Source organism: Salmo salar, chromosome ssa02 (genome assembly GCF_905237065.1).
Source record: "Salmo salar chromosome ssa02, Ssal_v3.1, whole genome shotgun sequence".
Classification (NCBI taxonomy): domain Eukaryota; kingdom Metazoa; phylum Chordata; class Actinopteri; order Salmoniformes; family Salmonidae; genus Salmo; species Salmo salar.
Window position 1 is genome coordinate 73,489,549 of NC_059443.1, and position 12,913 is coordinate 73,502,461.

At 41.4% G+C, this 12,913-nt stretch overlaps 1 protein-coding gene across 1 annotated transcript; it reads left to right on the forward strand.

Annotated features, from left to right (window-relative positions):
• Positions 1-4,044: 4,044 nt before the first annotated feature.
• LOC106591539 (GTPase IMAP family member 9-like) lies at positions 4,045-6,494 on the forward strand. The gene is made up of 2 exons (XM_014182762.2): positions 4,045-4,188; positions 4,651-6,494. Exons 1-2 carry the CDS (start codon positions 4,167-4,169, stop codon positions 6,108-6,110), a joined length of 1,482 nt encoding a protein of 493 aa, XP_014038237.2. The 5' UTR covers positions 4,045-4,166; the 3' UTR covers positions 6,111-6,494.
• The last annotated feature ends 6,419 nt before the right edge of the window (positions 6,495-12,913 follow it).

Below are 12,913 nucleotides of genomic sequence, written 5' to 3' on the forward strand. Positions count from 1 at the left end.
CACCAATTACCGTGGAACATGAACCAATTGGACTGCATTATCTATGGATGTAATATTGGCCCTCGCTTCACACTCGTCGCCAAACCCACTGGCTTCAGGTCATCTACAAGTCTGTGCTAGGTAAGTCTCTGCCTTATCTCAGCTCACTGGTCACCATGCCAGCACCCACCCGTAGCACGCGCTCCAGCAGGTATATCTCACTGGTCACCCCCAAAGCCAATTCTTCCTTTGGCCGCCTCTCCTTCCTGTTCTCTGCTGCCAATGACTGGAACGAACTGCAAAAATCTCTGAAGCTGGAGAGTCTTACCTCCCTCACTAGCTTTAAGCACCAGCTGTCAGAGCAGCTCACAGATCACTGCACCTGTACATAGCTTATCTGTAATAGCCCATCAAATCTACCTCATCCCCATACTGTATTTATTTATTTATTTATCTTGCTCCTTTGCATCCCAGTATCTATACTTGCACAATCATCTACTGCACATTCTACCATTCCAGTGTTTAATTGCTGTATTGTAATTACTTCGCCACCATGGCCTATTTATTACCTTACCTCTCTTATCCTACCTCATTTGCACACACTGTATATAGAGTTTTCTACTGTATTATTGACTGTATGTTTGTTTATTCCATGTGTAACTCTGTGTTGTTGTATGTGTCGAACTGCTTTGCTTTATCTTGGCCAGGTCGCAGTTGCAAATGAGAACTTGTTCTCAACTAGCTTACCTGGTTAAATAAAGGTGAAATAAAAATAAAATATCAGACACTGTTTCTATGGTCCCATGTACCACTTTTCCAGACCATATTTTCAGATTTGACATTACTGTACACTTTATTAGGTACACCTATCTTGTACTGGGTAGGAACCCCTTTTGCCTCCACAACAGCCTGAATTATTCACGGTGTTGTACGTTAAGAGATGCCCTTCTGCACACCACTGTTTTAAACAGCTGTTATTTGTGGCCTTTCTGTTAACTCGAATGAGTCTGGACATTCTCCTCTGACCTCTCTCATTAACAAGGTGTTTTTGCCCACAGAACTGCCGCTCACTGAATGTGTTTTGTTTATCGCACCATTCTCTGTAAACTCTAGAGACTGTAGTGCGTAACAATCCCAGGAAGGCAGCTGTTTCTGAGATGCTGGAATCACCATGTGTGGCATCAACAATCATACCACGGTCAAATTTTCTTAGATTACGCATCTTGCCCGTTCTAATGTTTGGTCGAACAACAACTAAAGCTCTCTACAATATATACTCTATATATTGAGTTGCAGGCGGCCACATGATTTCGAATGTAACCTTCCTTGATGAGCTAAATCAGGTCTGTAGAGCTGATGGCGTGACCTATGTCATTGTGTGGGATAATGTCAGGTTCCACCACGCTCAAATGGTGCAAGCATGGTTTCAGGTCCAACCACAATTTACCACCCTGTACTTATCCCCATACTCTCCTTTCCTTAACCCGATTGAGGAATTTTTCTCCACATAGAGGTGGAAGGTAAATGATAGGCGCCCTCACGAACAAGCCACCCTTCTCCAGGCCATGGATGACGCATGCAATGACATCACGGCAGACCAGTGTCAGGCCTGGATTCGCCCGAAGATTCTTCCCAAGATGTTTGGCTAATGAAAACATCCATTGTGATGTGGATGAGAACCTGTGGCCAAATCCACAAGACAGGGTTGAGGGAAATATAGAAGTACAGTAATCAATCTTTGTTTTGATTTTTACAGTAAGCCAGGTGAGGAACACTGCAGTTGACGTTTTACTGTATTTAAAAAAAAAAAATTGTATCTAATTATTTTTGCTTTGATTCAAAGAAACCTATGTTGTGATTTTATTGTATTTCATCAATAAATTTCAGATTTTGTTCAATGATTCCACTGTGTCTGTAGTATTCTCTCTACTAGTCCTTTTACAGTGATGCATTTACGTGTAGTAGCATAATGAAACATGTATCACATATTTTGTATTACAATATTTCATGATTGTAGGAACAACTACACAGTGAAACTATCGGTATCTTGTGTGTGTCTGATCTAAATGAATGTTCCTATGGTATTTCATGATACATTAGTTATTTGAACCAATGATTCTGCAAGTGCAAGGTTTCTTTAAAGAAATAAATGCACAATGCAATGTTTTGAACATCCTGTGTTAGAAGTAATGACATTATACATTACATTTAAGTCACTCTTATCCAGAGCAACTTACAGTAGTGAATACATTTCATGCATTTTCTTTTTTGTACTGGCCCCCCGTGGGAATCGAACCCACAACCCTGGCATTGTACACACCATGCTGGCGTTGCAAACACCATGCTCTACCAACTGAGCCACAGGGAACTGACCATTTTGAGCTTTGTGTCTAGAGTTTAGAAAAATGACCACAAGGTTTTGGAATTAGTGGCAAAGTGATTGTTAAAAACTGTAACCTTTGGGCAGTTACAAAATGTTTTAATTATATAACTTTCCCTGTTTCCTACTACCTCCATCATACACTACTGTACCAACGTCATCATGGGTTGAAGAACTGAATGTGTCAATTGTATTGATAGCTTTCATTGATTGAGTGTGTGTGTGTGTGTGTGTGTGTGTGTGTGTGTGTGTGTGTGTGTGTGTGTGTGTGTGTGTGTGTGTGTGTGTGTGTGTGTGTGTGTGTGTGTATGTGTGTGTGTCTTTCATTGAGCTCCATTCTAAACTCATTCTCCAAAACACGTCAAAAAGGGATACATTTACTAAGTCTGAATCGGCTCCATGATGCAATTATGGTCAGAGTGAGCTGTTCTCTCATTTGTGTCTGGAAGTAGCAAGCAAGCTAGCCAACGTTAGCCAGTTAGCTTGGGTGCTTGGCTGCTGTTGTTAGGTCAGAATGCTCAAATCAACCCTACTCGTCCGGCGTGCGCTCTGAACGCTCCGAGAGCGTAACGCTCTGAATTTATGAAGGGACAATCTGACAACGCTCTGAGTTTATGAATCCCCAGAAAACACTGGCACTCCAGATTAAATTTACGAACTCAACCGTAGTATAAACCAGCCTTTAGTCTTGAAATCTTTGTTTGTTTCGTACATGGCCTCACATGTGAATCCTTAAAGAGATGGGTGGGGTTAAAGTTTAATAGGGTGTGAACGATTCTGAATGGGTGTAGACAAAGAGGAGTTTTCCAGTATGTGCACCAAAACATTCAAGGGCCATTTTCTCAAAAGTGATTTTACAAGTTTATCCATTTTCAAAGCAGGATTACTTTCCCATTGTCACTCAAATGCAGTGTATGATATAGCATTTTCTAGCTCTGAGTCTCTACCTTTATCCAATGTAAAAAACATAATTTCAAATTTTCCTACATAAGACCGAATCGAGCCGGTCGGTCAAATATCGCTAAATGTTTTGTTTTATGTACCAATCCCAGATTGCCCCTTTGTAACGCCCTGGCCATAGAGAGGGGTTTTTTGTTCTTTATTTTGGTTAGGCCAGGGTGTTACATTGGGTGGGCGTTCTATGTTCCTTTCTCTATGTTTTTGTATTTCTTTGTTTTGGGCCGTGTGTGGCTCCCAATCAGGCACAGCTGAAGCTCGTTGTTGCTGATTGGGAGTCACACATAAGGAGCATGTTTTTCCTTTGGGTTTTGTGGGTAATTGTTTCTGTTAGTGTTTGCACCTGACAGGACTGTTTGGCTGTCAGTTTTTTCTTGTTTTTGTATAGTGTTCACGTTGTTCAATTAAATATTCAATGATGAACACTAACTCCGCTGCACCTTGGTCTACTCTCTCTCACGACAGCCCTTACACCCTTTAACCCCAGATTAACACTAAAGTCACCACAAAGCACTGATGATTCATCAGGGCCATCACTGCTGTGTGCTGACTTTACCCAATTAGACACTGGCATGCAGGAATGTATGTAACCCTATACTCTGCCCTTCTTCAGGTACAGGTCGCTTTAGCTACAGGAAAAACACCTCATCTGCATAACTCCTCCTCTTCTTTTCTAGTCTGTGATTTCCCGGAATCGCTGTTGTGCTGTCATAGAGAGAGATGAGAGATGTGAGACACCTTTGTGTATAATACATTTGTTACCTCAGCAGTCCAAGACTGGCAAAAATCAGATTCTACAGTGGAACTTGCTGGACTTTTTTCAGCTATTCTCATCTGACCACAAGACAAGATGGCGGCAACATGCAACAAAGGTAAGTGTTTGGTGTTAGTGTGCAGTTCATTTAAATGTTGCCTGTGAATAAACAAACAAAAAAACTATATTGAGGTTATGTTTTCCAATTGACCTGTTTATACCTGTCACATTGACCTGTTTATACCTGTCACATTGACCTGTTTATACCTGTCACATTGACCTGTTTATACCTGTCACATTGACCTGTTTATACCTGTCACATTGACCTGTTTATACCTGTCACATTGACCTGTTTATACCTGTCACATTGACCTGTTTATACCTGTCACATTGACCTGTTTATACCTATCACATTGACCTGTTTATACCTATCACATTGACCTGTTTATACCTGTCACATTGACCTGTTTATACCTATCACATTGACCTGTTTATACCTGTCACATTGCCTTACAGTATTGTGTGTCTACTGATCAATCAGGAGGTTTGATGACATAACATGCTTTATGTCCTTGGACAGACTCTGGTCCCACAACAGATTCCACCAACATGAGGATAGTTCTGCTGGGTACGCCTGGAGCAGGGAAGAGTGCAACAGGAAACACCATCCTGGGGAGAGATGTGTTTAGAGAGGAGACTGGATCAGGGAAGAGTGTGTTGGGGAAAAGAGAGGTGGAGGGGAGGACCATCACTGTGATTGACACTCCTGGGATTTACAGCACAACACTGACTAAAGAACAACTGAATGAGGAAATGAAAAGGTGCATCTCTCTCTCTTCTCCAGGCCCCAACGTGTTCCTTCTGGTTATCAGGCTGGAGAGATTCACACAGGAAGACAGGAATGCTTTGTCATGGATCCAGGAAAACTTTGGTGAGGAGGCCTTGAGTTACACCATGGTGTTATTCACCGGAAGAGAAAAACTAACCAGGAAGCAATGGGAGGACTTTGAGAGGACTGAAACAACTAAACAACCAATCAGTGTGTGTGGAGGAGGGTATTATGCTCTCAACAGTAAGCCAGAGGTCCACACCACTCAGGTCACAGAGCTGCTGAGGAAGATAGAAGAGATGGTGGAGAGGAATGGAGGAGAGCTCTACCTAGAGGAGAGGTACCAGGTGGCTCAGAGAAAGATCAGAGAGGAGCAGGAGAGGGAGAAGAGAAAGGTGGAGATAAATGAGAGGAAGGGGAAATTAGAGAGGAGAGAGGAAGAGGTGAGGAGGATGGAGGAGGAGTTGAGGAAGTCACTGGAGGAGGTAAAGAGGATAGAAGAAGATCTGAAGGAGAGACATAAAGAGTTACAAGAAAAGAGAGAGGAGTTTAAGAAAGTGGAGAAGAGAAAAAGACAAGAGGAGGAGGATAAATTGATAGAAAAGGAGCAGCAGAAGAGAGAAGAGAATCTTCAAAAGGTAAAGGAAGAGGCAAGGAAGCAAGAGAACAAAGTAAAGGAAATAGAGGAAGACTTGAAGCTAGCACAGGAACATGTGAGGAAGATCGCAGGAGAGGTGAATGAGATAGAGGAAGTGATGAAGAGAGAAGAGCAGAGGAGGAGTGAGCAGAATACACAGGAGAAGAAGAAAATAGTGGAATTGATGAAGAGAGAGATAGACAAAAGGAAGAGAGAGGAGCAGAAGAGAGAGGAGGAGAAGAAAATAGAAGAGCGGAAGAGAGAGGAGCAGAAGAGAGAGGATGAGAAGAAGAAAATAGAAGAAGAGAAGAAGAGAGAGGAGCGGAAGAGAGAGGATGAGAAGAAGAAAATAGAAGAAGAGAGGAAGAGAGAGGAGCAGAAGAGAGAGGAGGAGATGAAAATAGAAGAAGAGAGGAAGAGAGAGGAGCAGAGGAGAGAGGAGGAGACGAAAATAGAAGAAGAGAGGAAGAGAGAGAAGCAGAAGAGAGAGGAGGAGAAGGAACTCTTGTTATTAGCAACTGTTACAGGTGGGTTAGCATTACTAGTTGCAGTGTGTTTTTGGGCCAAACAATAGGAGATTGAAGAAGATGTTTGATTGAATGGTGAATGCTGATTGAGTGTTTCATCTCCTGACCACATTACTGACATCTACTAATGAAATATTTTGTTCCCATCAAAAAGTTCTGTATGTAGAATTATATTAAAGTTCAGATCTTATGTAAATATGATTGACATGTAAAGGTATTGGTATTTACGGTGATATGAGGGTGAAATGTAGCTTAGCCATTAAGAGTGTTGGGCCAGTAACCATAAGGTATTGCTGGTTGGAATCCCCGAGCCGACAAGGTCGATATGCCCTTGATCAAGGCACTGTCATGACGTTGGCCTGTGGGTAAGGTTTATGACCCCCCCATAAATACCTTTCCCCCTTCCCCTCTCTTACTGACCCTACTGAAGAACTGCTGTCCTGTTAAATATAGAGAGTCTGGGAACATCAAACAAATGTGGAAAGGTACCACATATTTTGTTAATAAAACCAGTTGGAAATATGCTTGGGAACGTAATGAGTATGTATGTCAGTTCGGTTGTCATCTGAGACATTATGACTGATGACAGGACGACATAAACTGTATCTGAGAAAGTATACACCCTCTAGTTATCAGAGTCACATGGAATTGTTATGCAATTGAAATGTTTGATATTGAAAATGTTTGTTAGGAGATGAAATGTAATTTTAGCATCCAAACGAGAGAATTGGGTTTTCATAAGGAAAGTGCCCTGCTCGATCAGTGGCCCAACCCTGTGAAGAGACATGGGTTATAAACGATGAAACACCTCCCTCCCCCTCTCCACTATATAATCCTTTGACGAAAAGATAACCAGGTAGTTCCAGTACGGGAGGGCTGCAGCCTCCACGTTAGAAGGAGACACACATATCAAGGACAGAACTATGCCAACCTCGGCGTGAACTTTGATGGCGAATGGTATGAACTTTGAGCTTATTCACTACAGAAGTGATACTTCCTAGCCGTTGAGTTAGCAGCTGCCGCTGTCGACGTGGGCTAGGAAAGGACGGACGACGGATCCAGTCTAACAGACGGACGAAGATACCACCACGTATCCAATTTACCACCAGAGACATTGTTCCGAGTACAGGAAGACCTGTTGGCCAACCCGGCCAGCATCTACGACCAATCTACCGAAGCGCAGCTCAGAGTAAATATTTATTGCATTTTCCTTTTCCAAATGGGCGGTAATTTAGAATGCATAAGATAATGTATTTACGATAGCATAGCTGCTGTTTCTTTGTTCCTAAATCTTCCCGCTCTTTCATTCAAGCCCAACCCCCTTTCCTTTGTGTAACCAGCCATGATACAGGTTCCGTCCACCAGGACGTTTTCTGTATGACGTCATTGTATTCTGTGTATTTGTAATTCTGTGTGATTAGTTAGGTATTTAGTAAATAAATAATTAAACCCAATTTTGTATTGCTGATTCAACTTGTTAGCCAGGGTTCGTGAAGATAGCCAAGAACTTACAACTTTCATTATGAGACTGAAAATAAGACAAGGGTTAATATTGACTGCTATCGAGGTAAAATATTACTAAGTATTTTAAGAGTTTATTCGGAAGTTAACAGCTCTATAAACGTTCTTCCGTGGTGCCCCGACTTTCTAGTTAATTACATTTACATGATTAGCTTAATCAGGTAATATTAATTACAGAGAAATCATTTTATAAGTTAGCATATCATATCACTTAATCCGGCATAGCCAAAGACACGACAGCACTTAACCTTAAAAGCTCCTGTAAGTTGCTTTGGAAAAGAGCATCTGTTAAAGGACTGAACTGTAATATGATATTAATTTATGTCAGATTGACAATTTCATATTCTACCAAAACTTTTGTTCACCTTGTTTGAACTGGAATCCTCTTTGTGTGTGACACATGACACAAAATATATTTCTTTAAAACAAGGTATATGGTACTGCATCTCCTGGGTCATTGACATTGGATATTACCTCAAAATAAATAAACAGCATATTTGTTTTATAGTTTTAACAAAACCAGCCCAGAAACATCTGACATGTAGGTAGCAAACTTGAAGATCAAAAGAGTATTTCTCCTGGCATGCTGCTGTCATACCTAACAATTACTCTACAGATAGATAGCACAAGATTAATAATGAGGCAGAGCTAGGGGTTTTCTAAAACTGTGTGTGTGTGTGTGTGTGTGTGTGTGTGTGTGTGTGTGTGTGTGTGTGTGTGTGTGTGTGTGTGTGTGTGTGTGTGTGTGTGTGTGTGTGTGTGTGTGTGTGTGTGTGTGTGTGTGTGTGTGTCAAGCCAGTAGCTCAGTAATGTGAGAGTTGTTGGCCACCTCTGCTATGTCATCATCATAAAACCAGTTCCTCCAGCAACATGCAAACCACACCTCTATAGTTCCTCCTATTCTTTTCTGATCTCTGATGTCCCAGAATCATTTACATGTTCTAATACAGAGGATAGTGGTTTTAAATTAAACCAGTCTACTATTTGAAACATGGTTTACTTTGAGAATTTATCTATGTACAGATATAGGATCTTAATTTGAACACTTTGTTGCAAACTTGTAGCGTATTTTTAAATAGAGTTTTAAAAAGGCTTCTGAAGTTTGTAATTTCCACTTAGAAACTTCAGACTTTCTCTTTCTACCATTTTATTTTGATCTTCTCTTAACTTCCTCTCCTCTTCCTGTCATCTAGCTTCCTCCTCCTCTTTCCTCTCCTCCTCCTCTGATCTTCCTCTGAGCCTCCTGATACACCTCCTTGGTGTAATAGTGTCCTCCATTCTGCTTCACCATCTCCTCTATCTTCCTCAGCTGGGGCCTCGTCTATAAACCGTGGGCACATACAAAATAGACCCTAAAATGTGCGTGCGCCAGTTTTCATGCAAAAGTTATAATTTGTAATATCTGAACTTGACGTGAGAATGTGCTTTCCTCCCGGAAAACTTTACACCATGTATATGCACAGTTTCTAGTGGTTGAAGTATTTAATTGGAAGAAGGAAAAAGTAGCCTAGTAGCCTGGTAGCCTAGTAGCCTGGTAGAGTAGTAGCCTAGTAGCCTAGTAGCCTTGTAGCCTAGTAGCCTTGTAGCCTAGTAGCCTAGTAGAGTAGTAGCCTAGTAGCCTAGTACCCTTGTAGCCTAGTAGCCTTGTAGCCTAGTAGCCTAGTAGAGTAGTAGCCTAGTAGCCTAGTACCCTTGTAGCTTAGTAGCCTTGTAGCCTAGTAGAGTAGTAGCCTAGTAGACATGTAGCCTAGTAGCCTTGTTGCCTTGTAACCTAGTAGCCTTGTAGCCTTGTAACCTAGTACCCTTGAGCCTAGTAGCCTTGTAGCCTTGTAGCCTGGTAGCCTAGTACCCTTGTAGCCTTGTAGCCTGGTAGCCTGGTAGCCTTGTAGCCTGGTAGCCTAGTAGCCTTGTTGCCTTGTAGCCTAGTAGCCTTGTAGCCTTGTAGCCTAGTAGCCTGGTAGCCTAGTACCCTTGTAGCCTGGTAGCCTTGAAGCCTGGTAGCCTAGTAGCCTTGTAGCCTAGTAGCCTTGTAGCCTAGTAGCCTTGTAGCCTGGTAGCCTGGTAGCCTTGTGAAAATGGGGAATACAGTGTCTTCAGAAAGTATTCCACATTTTGTTGTATTAAAAACTGAATCTAACATTTTATCACCCATCTACACAATGACAATGTGAAAACTTGTTTTTAGAGATCTTTGCAAATTTATTCAAAACGAAATGCAGAAATATTACATGTACATAAGTTTTCAGCTCCCTGAGTCAATATATTTTAGAATCATCTTTGGCAGCAATTACAGCTGTAGTCTTTCTAGGTAAGTCTCTAAGAGCTTTGCACACCTGAATAGTACACTATTTGCGCACATTATTCGTTTTTTTAATTCTTCAAGCTCTGTCAAGTTGGTTGTTGTAGACAGCCATTTTCAAGTCTTGCCATAGATTTTCAAGCCAATTTAAATAAAAACTGTAATTAGGCCACTCAGGAACAAGCAGCTCCAGGGTATATTTGGCTTTTTGTTTTAGGTTGTTGTCCTGCTAAAAGGTGAATTTGTCTCCTAGTATCTGTTGGAAAGCAGACTGAACCAGGTTTTCCTCTAGGATTTTGACCTATTCTGTTTCTTTATCATAAAAAAACTCCCTAGTCCTTGTCAATGACAAGCATACCCATAACATGATGCTGCCACCACCATGCTTGAAAATATTAAGAGTGGTACTCAGGGATGTGTTGTGTTGGATTTAGAACAGTCATCGGCACATGTAGCATGAGTCACAAATGGCACCATATTCCCTTAATAGTGCACTGCTTTCTACCAGGACCTTAGTGCACTACTTTCTACCAGGACCCTAGTACACTACTTTCTACCAGGACCCTAGAGCACTACTTTCTACCAGGACCCTAGTGCACTACTCTCTACCAGGACCCTAGTACACTACTTTCTACCAGGACCCTAGTGAACTACTTTCTACCAGGACCATAGTGCACTACTTTCTACCAGGACCCTAGTGAACTACTTTCTACCAGGACCCTAGTGCACTACTTTCTACCAGGACCCCAGTGCACTACTTTCTACCAGGACCCTAGTGCACTATAAAGGGAATAGGGTGCCTTTTGGGAAGAAACCCACATGTACCTACACAACACAAACATCCTTCTGAAAGTCAACTTCACCTGGGTATCTGTGAGGCAGACAAAAGAGTTGAAGGAGGCAGGCTTATAATCTGTGTCATTTTTACAACAGTGTAATGTTAGCTAAACAGAATGGGTTTTAATCTGTGTCAATGCCAAACATACTGGCCTTTCAGTAACCTTCAGATATGAACATTCTATCATTAATGAGCTGGAAAAGATCAGAGGATTTGATCCTGATTCAATAACCCTCATTGATACCCTTAAATCACAAGGGTTATGCAAATATTGGAACATTTACCTTTTTGTTGTTGTTCAACAATTGTGTTTGTGTCCGGTTGCTAAGCAAATATTTTGTAAGCTAAACTGACTTTTACACAGGTACAGTGCCTTCGGAAAGTATTCAGAACCTGTCACGTCCTGACCATGGTAAGCTGTTATTTTCTATGGTAGAGTAGGTCAGGGCGTGACAGGGGGGTTTATTCTATGTGTTCTATTTCTATGTTCTTGGGTTCTAGTTTTGTATTTCTATGTTGGTTTGTTTGGGATGATCTCCAATTAGAGGCAGCTGGTCCTCGTTGTCTCTAATTGGAGATCATACTTAAGGGGTTTTTCTTCCTGGGTTTTGTGGGTGATTTATTTTTGAGTAGTGTTTGTTTCTCCGCTGCATCACGGTTTGTTGTTTTGTCTATTCCGTTTTTGATGTATTGCATAGTTTCACAGAGTAATTAAAAATGTGGAGCTACACACACCTTGGTCCTCTCCTTTTGACAGCCATGACAGAACCCTTGACTTTTCCACATTTTGTTACGTTACAGCCTTATTCTAAAATGGGTTAAATAAAAACATGTCCTCAAGCAATCTACACACAATACACCATGACGACATCACAATACCCCATAATGACATCACAATACCACATGATGACAAAGCGAAAACAGGTTCTTAGACATTTTTGCTCATAAAATAAAAAAATATGATACTCGAAATTGAGCTCAGGTGCATCCTATTTCCATTTATCATCCTTGAGATGTTTCTACAACTAGATTGGAATCCACTTGTGGTAAATTCAATTGATTGGACATGATTTGGAAAGGCACACACCTGTCTATATAAGGTCCCACAGTTGACCGTGCATGTCAGAGAAAAAACCAAGCCATGAGGTTGAAGGAATTGTCCATAGAGCTCCGAGACAGGATTGTGTCGAGGCACAGATCTGGGGAAGGGTACCAAAAAATGCCTGCAGTGTTGAATGTCCCACAGTGGCCTCCATCATTCTTAAATGGAAAAAGTTTGGAAACACCAAGACTCTTCCTAGAGCTGGCAGCCAGGCCAAACTGAGCAATCGGGGGAGAAGGGCCTTGGTCAAGGAGGTGACCAAGAATCCAATGGTCACTGACAGAGCTCTTCTGTGGAGATGGGAGAACCTTCCAGAAGGACAACCATCTCTATAGTACTCCACCAATCAGGCCTTTATGGAAGAGTGGCCAGACGGAAGCCACTCCTCAGTAAAAGGCACATGACAGCCCACTTGGAGTTTGCCAAAAGGCACCTTAAGACTCTCAGACCATGAGAAACAAGATTCTCTGGCCTGATTGCCAAGCCTCACTTCTGGAAGAAACCTGGGACCATCCCTACAGTGAAGCATGGTAAAATGGGGATCTGCAGAGAAAAATGTGATAAACTCCCCAAATACAGGTGTGCCAAGCTTGTAGCGTCATACGATAGAAGACTCAAGCTGTACTTGCTGAAGTCTTATGTAAATGTGATATTTCAGTTTTTTATTATTAATTAATTAGCAAAAAAATGGTTTTTTTAAATGTGCTTTGTCATTATGGGTATTGTGTGTAGATTGATGAGGGGTGGGGGGGAGACAATTTAATCAATTTTGTAATAAGTCTGTAACCTAACAAAATGTGGAAAAAGTCAAGGGGTCTGAATCCTTTCCCAAGGCATTGTATATGATGCCATCTGCTGTAGTTGACGGGACTGGATCCTCTTTCAAACCAGTCCTCAACCTTCCTTGTATATGTTTATTTTCTTTCTTTAATTTCCAACTTTTCAAGTATATTTCTGTTTCCTGAAACAAATAATGTAGTGTGTGTGCTAACAAATCATCAACTATGAGTTTCTCTTGTCAGAGTAGTGTAAAATGTGTTTTATATTCAAACTATGAAACACATGTTATTGTTGTACTTGCGTTTGTGTT